The sequence below is a fragment of the Filicampus tigris genome, chromosome 3 (assembly GCF_054856515.1).
Source record: "Filicampus tigris isolate MCC_2025a chromosome 3, RoL_Ftig_1.0, whole genome shotgun sequence".
NCBI classification, from domain to species: Eukaryota; Metazoa; Chordata; class Actinopteri; order Syngnathiformes; family Syngnathidae; genus Filicampus; species Filicampus tigris.
The window spans coordinates 22,729,865-22,739,844 of NC_141219.1; the positions used below are offsets into that span (position 1 = coordinate 22,729,865).

The 9,980-nt window shown below is 40.6% G+C and overlaps 1 protein-coding gene across 3 annotated transcripts in view; it reads right to left on the minus strand.

The window, feature by feature from the left end:
* kcnq1.1 (potassium voltage-gated channel, KQT-like subfamily, member 1.1) overlaps positions 1–9,333 on the minus strand; it is a 28,868-nt gene extending 19,535 nt beyond the window's left edge. Inside the window, exons 1-6 of one of the 3 annotated variants that reach the window (XM_086026275.1) lie at positions 8,879–8,985; positions 8,106–8,177; positions 5,407–5,497; positions 4,243–4,369; positions 3,712–3,790; positions 2,307–2,403 (exon numbers count right to left, since the gene is read on the minus strand). In XM_086026275.1, coding sequence (XP_085882401.1) covers positions 2,307–2,403; positions 3,712–3,790; positions 4,243–4,369; positions 5,407–5,445 — 342 coding nt within the window. In that variant the 5' untranslated portion in view covers positions 5,446–5,497; positions 8,106–8,177; positions 8,879–8,985. Of the gene's footprint in view, positions 1–2,306; positions 2,404–3,711; positions 3,791–4,242; positions 4,370–5,406; positions 5,498–5,735; positions 5,865–8,105; positions 8,178–8,878 lie in introns of those variants that run through there. The other 2 variants (XM_086026273.1, XM_086026274.1) reach the window with 2 other exon arrangements.
* Between the last annotated feature and the right edge of the window lie 647 nt (positions 9,334–9,980).

Sequence of the window (9,980 nt, forward strand, 5' to 3'; positions counted from 1 at the left end):
GAATTCTTGCCAACATCCTGGCCCAGAAATGTTAACAACACATGGTTTTTACAGCCTGCCACAAAGGAGCAAAGGCAGGTCATTACACGTCCCCCACCCGGCAAAGGTTTCGCTGTTTGTCTCCTCTAAAATTAACCTGGGAAAAAATATGGAGTAAAAAATAGGAAGCCCCCACACTATTTGCTAGACCATTGGCATTACAGTAAATTCAATAACCCTGTAAGATCCTCCCCTCTGCTTTAATTGTCAGATACTGTATCTGTTCTTGCATCCATGCATGTCTTCCTGGAGTTATTACCAGAAGTTTAGTAGAACTGGCAACCACATTTAGGAGGCAGTGCTACCCATCTGCTACTGAGCCAGTGAGAAGCAGCAGTGCAAAGTGTGTTTACAAGCCAGATGCATGAGAATGCTATTTAGCGTGTATTTAAATGAAGTTATCCCATTAAGACTGTGTAGTGATTAGAGTAAATGAAATTGAACTGAATTTGAAATCCCTCAGATGTTAGCACAGACGGGTGTTCGCTTAACCATCACTGTAATAACAAAGCCCCTGCAAGAAGCACATATTTAGGATACAATGCAGCATGTCCACATGATAAAATGCAATGTGACTTCCAGTACTTATTGTGGCTCCGGTTTAGACACATTTAGTATGACATTTTCCCATTCACTCTTTTATAAACATGTCATTAGCATGAAGGCTCTGCAACAATGTAGGTCAGTGTGACTATGCAGCATCTTACCTTTACCTGAGGCTACACGTGTCCTTACATGGTGGAATTAATGGCACAATGTGCAGCATGGCTCAAATCAAACCAAGCAACGATTTATATATACTTCATGGTCACGACATTGGATATACCTTCAAAATTTACTGAGACACATTCTCAGTACCGTATTCAAAATTCTGTCTTAGGTAATATTTTGTTGGACACCGTCAGAAAGGTAACCAAACAATATTTTTTTTATTTTATTTTTATCAGTAATAGCTTTCATTGGAGAACAACAACAACACACATTGAGGGCTGTGACTAATATTTTGAGACTACCTCAGTGTCAAAACCGATCTTTAAAAAACACAGTTTAATACAATTTTATTAGATCTCATTAGATAAGGCATCAGGAACTAATGAAGTGGTCAGTGAGTGAAGTGTCCATCCATCCATCCATTCTTCCATCCATTCTCCGACCTCGTTTCTTCATCCTTAGTCATAAAAAATATCGCCCTCGAACCCCGACCATCCTCGTCCTTTTAAAGCGCTTCCGTCGTTACATTCCGTCGGATAATTATTACTATTAGTAATTATTGAATAATATGGCAATGTTATTTTAGAAGGAGAATGAACGTCTTCCACTTCCGGGTCATAGCTTTCAGTGTTTTTTTTCCTCGTCAGTGAAATGGGCGTCCACTAGAGGGCAGACTATGCCTGTGAGAACAATACTGCAGGGAGAGAACTCAAATGAAAAAGAGCCACTCCCGTGTTAAGCAGGCTTAGCAGACAGTCTTGCTTTTTAAAAGAACCCAACGCAACACGTCAACCAGGACTTGACCCAGTTAGGAATGATTAGAGCGACAGAGGAAAACCTACCTACGCCCTTTCTTAGTCTGTCCTTTTTAAAAGAGTTCTCATCCTCCGTCCGACCGTCCACAAATGGGCGTCTGTCCGGGACAGACGGACGGACTGTTCCGTCCCAGGGACAGAATACCTAACCCTGGAAATAACTTTGCAAACTTGTTACCATTCCTATTCACAAGGATTAGGTTGAAGGAGCACACTTTTGTACACATACTATAGAAATATGTCCCTGTAAGTACAGTATGTATGCATACAGTATAGTCATTATCGTTGTCTTCGTTGTATTAAGTAGTTGCAGCAATGACAAAGAAATCATGTCTTAAAAAGTTTGAGAAAAAGTGGCAATGACAGGATACTTTCTTTTTCTTCCAAGTCATGTCAGTGGCTTTAAATGACTTGCCTTACTCTGGAGCAATTTTGTCATTAGCTGAAGCTAACCACTCAGCAGGCTCCACACTCAGCAGGAAGAAATGGACAATGAAAGGTGAACCCACTGTGGTAAGATCAGGTAATCAAAGTCACCTCTCTCAGCTGATTTGAACTCAGAAGCGCTAAGCATTCTTTACAGTAGCTTTCAATATTCGTGGCTGTAATTTGTTTTCGCACGTTGAGACTTTGCAAGTTCAACATGTGGTAATATCAGAGTGTTAAATGATTAACACATATAGTATTACTGAAAGTAAGATGGCGCTGAGAGTTTTGGACTTTAAAAAAAGCGTAGGGTACCTGGCGATGGGCATAGACAACAGAACCTAGGAGACGCCATGTTCCTCCCTGGCGGTCTACATGGAGCATACGCAGTATTTGCAGGAAACGGATCCCCCTGGAAAGAGAATGTAGTGGCATATTGAAAAGGTGAAAACAGTTTACTTACTTTTGATACAGCACGTGTGTTACTTTAAGACTTTTTCTCAAGCAATATTCTCCAACTATTCAACTTTCTCTTACAATACTTTTACTTTTATTCAAGTAACGCTTTCAGGTACTTTAAACAGGACTGTATGACACACACATCACATGTGCAGAACAGTATTCCCCTGCTATAATACGCTTCTCCTATCGCAGCCCAGCTACATTGCAGATTATTATTACTTTTTTTGGGGAACGGAATAATTAGTCTTAATACATATAAATACTGGACAATATTGAAAACATATACATATTGCTTAAAATTCCTTGCTACATTGCAGATTTTTTTTTGTGTGGAACGGAATAATTAGTCCTAAAACATATAAATGCTCTACAATACTGAAAACATAAACATATTGCTTAAAATGCTGTTAAAGTGAATACAGAGGACCCCGCTACTAGCGGGGACCCGGCTGACCCACTAATAACGAAAATCCACATATAATTGAAATGTATTGGAAGAAAAAAAATATACCCAAAAACTTCTTTGAAAACTAAAAACAAGGAGGGGAAACCCCCCCATGAAAATGACATCACAACTACTCACAACGACCAGTCACGGCTCAGATTCAGAAAACAGGTCAGCTGTGATTGGTCGTTGCCAGCAGTTGTGATGTCATTTTCAGTCGACAGAAGGCACAATGGCCGCCCCCGGAGATGGCTAAAAACGAGTGCATGTTACTGCTTAACTTATATTCCACAAACGCAAAATTAACCAGAATGCCACGTTTCAACTAGTGGATCTGCTGAGAACATATTCTTGAAAAAAATATGTTTGGGTTGACTTCCTCTTTAGGTCTAGAAATACCTTATTTTTCATTAAACAAATAGCGTGTTTGTGACATCAAGAAAAACACGGGACGGCGGCATAATGTAGCCATTAATGTATAACATTGACGGCAAACATTCAGGATCAAACCTATGTAAATATACGCAGTAACATGTGTATATACACACCAACATACATCTACATAAAAAGTATGAGGAACACTCATTTTGGCCTGTACATAGTACAGAGGAAAATACTCTAAGTAAGTGACTTAGAAACAAGAAACAAGAAGCTGCAGTGGATTTCTCTAGGACCATTTCAATCAAATCAAATGTCTTTAACTGGCAAAATTTCCATGGGTCCAAATGATGAAAAAAGCTCCAGATATACAGTTGGGGCAAAAACACATCTACTTTCTTTTCCCCACCAATTTGACTTGGCATTCAGTCTTACCTCACAGCAGAGGTTGCAAACACCTGTCCTCTGGCGCCAGCTGCTAGGACGATTATTGAGGAAACCACAACAATCAGATCTGCACAGAGAATTTAGAATGAAAGGCTTCAAAAAAAACAACCTCGTGTGCAAATGTACAAAAAAAAAAAGAACACCCCAACAGCAGTCAGCATACAGTATAACAGTATACTAAATGGTCAGTATATCAGACTTATTGGACTAAAAATAAGATTTGAAACTTAAATATTAATATTACATAGCAAATTAACAAAAGTTTTAAAAATAAATACATCAAACAAGAAATTAAAGACAGCATACAGACATTAAATTACCCCTTTTTTGACTTATTAAATATTGAAATCAATGACAAATACAGTCACAACTACAGCTTCACTTCATGGCATTGACAGGAAACACTGTATTTGTATTTGTTTTGTTTTGTTGTGGCAGATTTATTTGTGTGTGTGTGTGTGCGTGTGTTTGTGTGTGTGTGTGGGGGTGTGTGTGTGTGTGTCAATATAAAGTTCATACCTATAATAATTATTGGCTTTCGTGCAAATCGTAGTCGTCCACAGAATCCAACATAGATGCTGCGACAACCTGCTGACCAAAGCCGGACAATATATTCCAACCCTAAAAAGACCACAAGGAAAATTTCCTGGGAAGGGAGGTAAAAAATTAGATTAAAAAGGACAGAAAACGTTGCACAGCAATATAAAGAACATGATCGTACCTGTCATCCTCTTTTCGACATCTCTATACTAGATTCCCTGTACGGGCGAATGAATGAATATTTTGAATACACTGTGTTTTGGTTTTCAATAAAGTTCACCGACTAATGCCTCCATAATCCACAGTAGACGCTACAATATGTTAGCGTATCACAACAGGACATCAGACGCACACGGGTGTCTGTGTGTGATAACTACAGCTAGCATTCAAACTCAACTGTCGTTAGGTCAGAAATGAAATCGGGCATCAGCCACAACGTGCTTCCTTTTTAGATGCTCGTTTATCACCGGCGTGCTGCTATGAAAGGGAGGTTTACAACGACTATTAAAATCATTGTTAATGAATGATTTGGATCGTCGACGTCATCGTGATTAGTCGGCTAATCTTAGTAGCCCTACTCTGCTGACTGCCAGAGGCTGTCTGGCGGATAGGCTGCGCTACTTGCAGAGTGCCCCCGGTGGACTTTGCGGCTATGCGCACTATAGTATCGTTACCACGGCATATTATATCATATTCAGATATGGCGTGTAAGTATCGATACTTCGAAAAGACTTTTAACAACACTAGTCTGGAGCCCTGCAATAGGACAGTTACGGTTAGATCGGCATCTTGTCAGCGACAGCCAATCAGCGCAGAGAATATAATTTTCACGTCACACACAGGCGCCACACAAGCAGACATGCCGCCAAATAAAGTAAAATATCAAATCAAAACAACAGACACACACACACAGCGTGCTGATAGGTAAAATGAAAACAATATGGGGCACATGTCATTGCGTCTGTGGGACTAAAAGGGACACGACACTGTTTTATTTTTCTATTTATTTGGCTGCGTGTCAGGAGTGCGGAAAGTCCACTCTCGACGCCGTTTGGCTAACTGAGACTAACCGGGCGGGCCTGAAATTTGGACGAGAACTCACAGACTGAATACACCACTGTTATAAGCAGAATAAACACTTACCACCCAGAAGAGAATTGACAGAGCAAAGCCGTGATGCATGGGGATGGTTGACAAAATGCTGAGAATCAGGGTAGCAATAACTACGAGGAACCTGAAAAAAGAGGTGTACAAAGACGAAAAACAGGGCAAAAGTTATTGTCTTACATATTTTTCCCAGAATATGTTATATGCAGTCCCACTAGTTGAAACAAGGCATTCTGATTAATACAGGAATTTTACGAACGAGTTCCGTTCCAACACTGGCGATGTAACACGAATTTCCGCGTGTCGGATTTCACCATTAAAATCGAAATTTACGTCAAAATACTTTGTATAAAAAATGAAAATACCATAAAATAAAAAGCATAACCTGCTGTACTTAGCATTACTGCTGAGAAGTGGATGGAGAAGGAGAAGAGGAGGGCGAAAAAGGCAAAGATGCTGCTGGCGTGCAGACACACGATCGAGACACTCTGCGCATGCTCAACCGCAAGGAATGCTGGTTTTTGTAGTACAGGAAGTGCTTGTATGCGGGAGTGCGGTGATTGGCGCGCAACCACCGCAAATACCCAAGCAGAGGTAAACAAGCTCAGAGACGCAGCACAAAAGCACACTTTTGCTTCAGAAAATAGGTGAGCTGTAATTGGTCATTACCTGAGCCCTGAGCAACTTTGATATTGTTTTCAGTATTAAAACGTATCAAATTAATTCCGTGAGTAACACAGTTATACTTAAACGCCATTATTCCTAATACTGCATACATGTAGGATAGAGATACAATGCTGTATACAATAGGTAAGTAATGAGCCATTCACTCATATAATCCATCCAGGATTCCATCCACCAGGCTGGAATAAGGTAAGCAGTTGTTTTTAGATCTATTGTTGCAGAATTCCCGCTGCTACCTGGGTTAGATGATTGGGATTGTGTTAGGGCCCGGCCAAGTTGGGTTTGGTTTAGGTTTATGTGGATACCAATACCTGGCAGAGGAAAATACTGATTACCGATTAATCTGACGATTAATTTAAAAAATACATAACTTCTCCCCTATAGTATTTTTCCTTGAAATCGCATCAAATTGATGGCAGATTTCTATTTTCTTTTCTTTAGTTCGGAAAATATGTATTTTGTATTGAATGTGGAATAAAAGGATTTTAAAAAAGATACAAATGAATAAAATGAAACACAAATATCCAGCGGCCAGAAAAAGTCCCACTCAACGTATGTGGTTGTACTTCTTTTCAAAGACTACAGTGAAGCACAAAAAATTTGACTGAATACAACAAGTACTGCAAGTGACATGTAACAAGAGTTTTATTAACACAACTTTTTATTTCTATTTTATTCAACTGTGGTATCTTTTTATTCTTTTGCATACAGTATTTAAATATGTATCGCATATAAAGGTCAAGTACCTTTATAGTAGTAAACCTCCAATGCTGGGGCATAGCTGAGATCCATGCATGCTTCCTGTGTACAAGAAGCGTGATGATTGAGCACATCCTCAGTTGCTGCCCAAAAGCTCTGGGAGATGGCCGCTAACATTGGCACCACAACCAGGTTCTGAACACAGTCACTTTGCATTTATTCAGCCATTTCCAGGGCCAAACAACAGCAGAGGCCAGTCAAGCAATCTATCTCCATTCTCAAGGCTGGAGAGAGGCCCATGATACTGGACTAGATTAAAAGATATAACATCATTGTTCTGTTGTTGTCATGGAGAGGTAAGTGACACTATGATGGGAAGAAGTATTGCCACAAGGAGAACATTAAAAATGGTTCTCGTTGATGACAGTTCAGAACACTTCTGTATTACTCGGGCATGTATTGGAATGGCTTATCTTGGTAAAACAGTCTTCAGTGCTATAAGCTTTACTCCCACAACGCTGATAGTATGTTTACTATTTTTTAGCAGCTCTTAAAATGCTACTATTCTTACAATATATGAGCTGATGTGATTGAAACTACAGCATTGGGAGGTCTAGGTTTTACAATAAGGGCTCTTATCACCTCATTCCACAGCCTGAGCAGCATGAACCTTTCTGTGTTTGAGGATTGGCGAATGACATTGTTGGTCTAAGTGCCTTTTCCACAATAAATACATTAAGTGTGTATTCTTTCCCCTGTCAGACCAATGTTTACATTTAATGTCTATGTGAATGGTCAGAGAGATGCACCAAACAGATATAATGTTTTTTCATGCGTTCAAAATTGCAAGGTGGCCGCCTCCGGCTTATTTTGTGCCGCCACCAGCCAGAGCGATTTATATCGCTCAACACAGCGTCAGAATCCAGGAGAGGACGAGTCGGCGATGCGAGGGTACTTAAATCCGTTTCTGATTAGGAGCGTGACAACGCAAAGCCAACATGTATGTGATTGAAACATTGTTTTTTATTCCTCTTACGGGTGTTGTGCCAATGTGCCCCCGAAAAAAATCTGTATCCCCTGGCACGCATTGAGTGAAGGCGGCTTTGAAATTGGAATTCATTCTGACCATATTTGGGAAGGCCGCTGTTAAAATATGTGAGTGAACTCAACACATTCAGTTAATGCCAAACACATAAAGGTAACCTTTTACATTGTTACAGTGAGAATCAGTTTCGCAGAAACGTTATTTATAAGTGTGTACTGCACATATGAACTAAAGCCTCGGACATCCTTTGTTATTTCATATCGCATAGGCTTCAACCTGCACAAACAAACAACTTCTAACTTCTTACCCTGCAGCATTGGAGGCTCACGGCTTTTCCAGGGCTCCAGCTCACTGCTTGTCGTGCACTCACACACACACACTGCCAAGTTTAGTTGTCCATTGTCATTGCACAAGTCACAGTGTCACAGCACGCATATTGGGGTGAGCTGGAGGATTATATCCAACATTTCTGACGACTTCCAAGTCTGGATCCAATTGACTGTCAAGCCTCCCAAATAAACTATGTCTGATAGTGGGACACACTAGAACTGAAAGTCAGTCTAAGATCACTTGGCGCACACTCGGTGAAACACAGCCATTTACCACTTACAATGATATAATGTAAAACAATAAATAAAAAACTTCAAGTTCCGTGACTACAAAGTGTCGTATTGATTTTGCATTGTGAAACATAAAATCATGGGGCTTCAAATGATTGCGAGAGGACATAATTGAAAAAGAAATCTCTGCATGCTTTGACAAGTCTGAATCCTTCAATTTTACTTGTCTCAATTAATGGTTACACGTCTCATCTGTTTTGTTTCACAACCCTTCAAAATAAACTGATATAAAACACTCATATTACTAAATGTTATTCGATTTTTTTGCGGGGGGGGGGGGTATTCTCAACTCAGGGTTGCAAGATTGCCGCTTATGGGGTGCAAACCCCGAGAAAATAAATTGCATATATATATCTGTTGTGTATATTAACTGCCAAATACAGGATAAGTGCTGTGCGGGCACCATGCTAGCAACAGTTATGGATACATTTGCCTAGATGATAATTATGATAACACTCACACTGCGAAGTGATAAAGGAAACACTTCCAGCCAGACGGCCTTTCCAAAAAGTTATACACGCGTCCTTGGATAGATGCGTGAGTGAGGACAGGTCGGACTCTCCTGGGGTACACCGACGTGCGACCCAACATGCGAGGCTGAAGTAAGTAAGGCTGTAGATGAATTTCGGTTGTCTCCATAGTTGATCGATGCCTGTCTGACGAGCCGAGTTTGGTCTCTGATAGCTCCCAGTCCGATGATCTCTTTTCCCGGGACTCATCTGGAGACTTCCGTGTGGTCTCCTGAGAGCGCGCGGAATTCGACATTGTATCTTCCCTGTGTTCTCTCACTGCTTGGTTGACTTTTTCCCTCTTATTTTTCGGTCTGTAGCTAAATACAGCCGTTCGCCCTCTGTTGCGCAACAGCTACTCTTGGAAACAACAAGCATCATCCCCGCTCAAGATCCAGGGGGAGGGCCTCCCATAAGTGAACATTCCGTTGTGTTTACAGCAGAATGGAATGGATTGATTTGCATATCAGAGAAATGACAAATAACTACCAACATTGAAAGCAAACGTCACATACATTGGGTGCAATAAACCTTTCAGCTGCTTGGTGGGACTGGGACAAATACATCTCAACCTTTCTCATGCAGCACATTACACATTCCCTCGAATTACATTTCCATCCTCTGCTTGCTTGTGAGTGTGTGTGTGCGTGTGTGTGTGTGTATGTAGCCTGGTGATAAATTCACTTCATTTTGTTTACTAGAAGGATTCCAACAAAACTGCTACGCGTGGCTCCATTTAGTGAGATTCATTGCAATTGCTACGGGATTCCAGTTGCGTAGTTGCAAATATCAGCCATCGCTCGGGGTCCTGATAGGGTCTTAAAGGGACATTGGGGCTAAGACGGCGATGTTTTCACTAACAAGTTCATTTTATATATTTAATGATCAAGAAAATGAAAAGAGTTGTCATTTTCTATTTTATCAATAGAAAAAATGGGCGGGTTTGGGGATAAAGATCCATGGTTGCATGATTGCTTGCCCACTGCCAGTCGCCGTCTGCCTCCCGAGAGTTGACACAAGTTTAGCGTTGCTAAATGTCCGAAATATAACGGG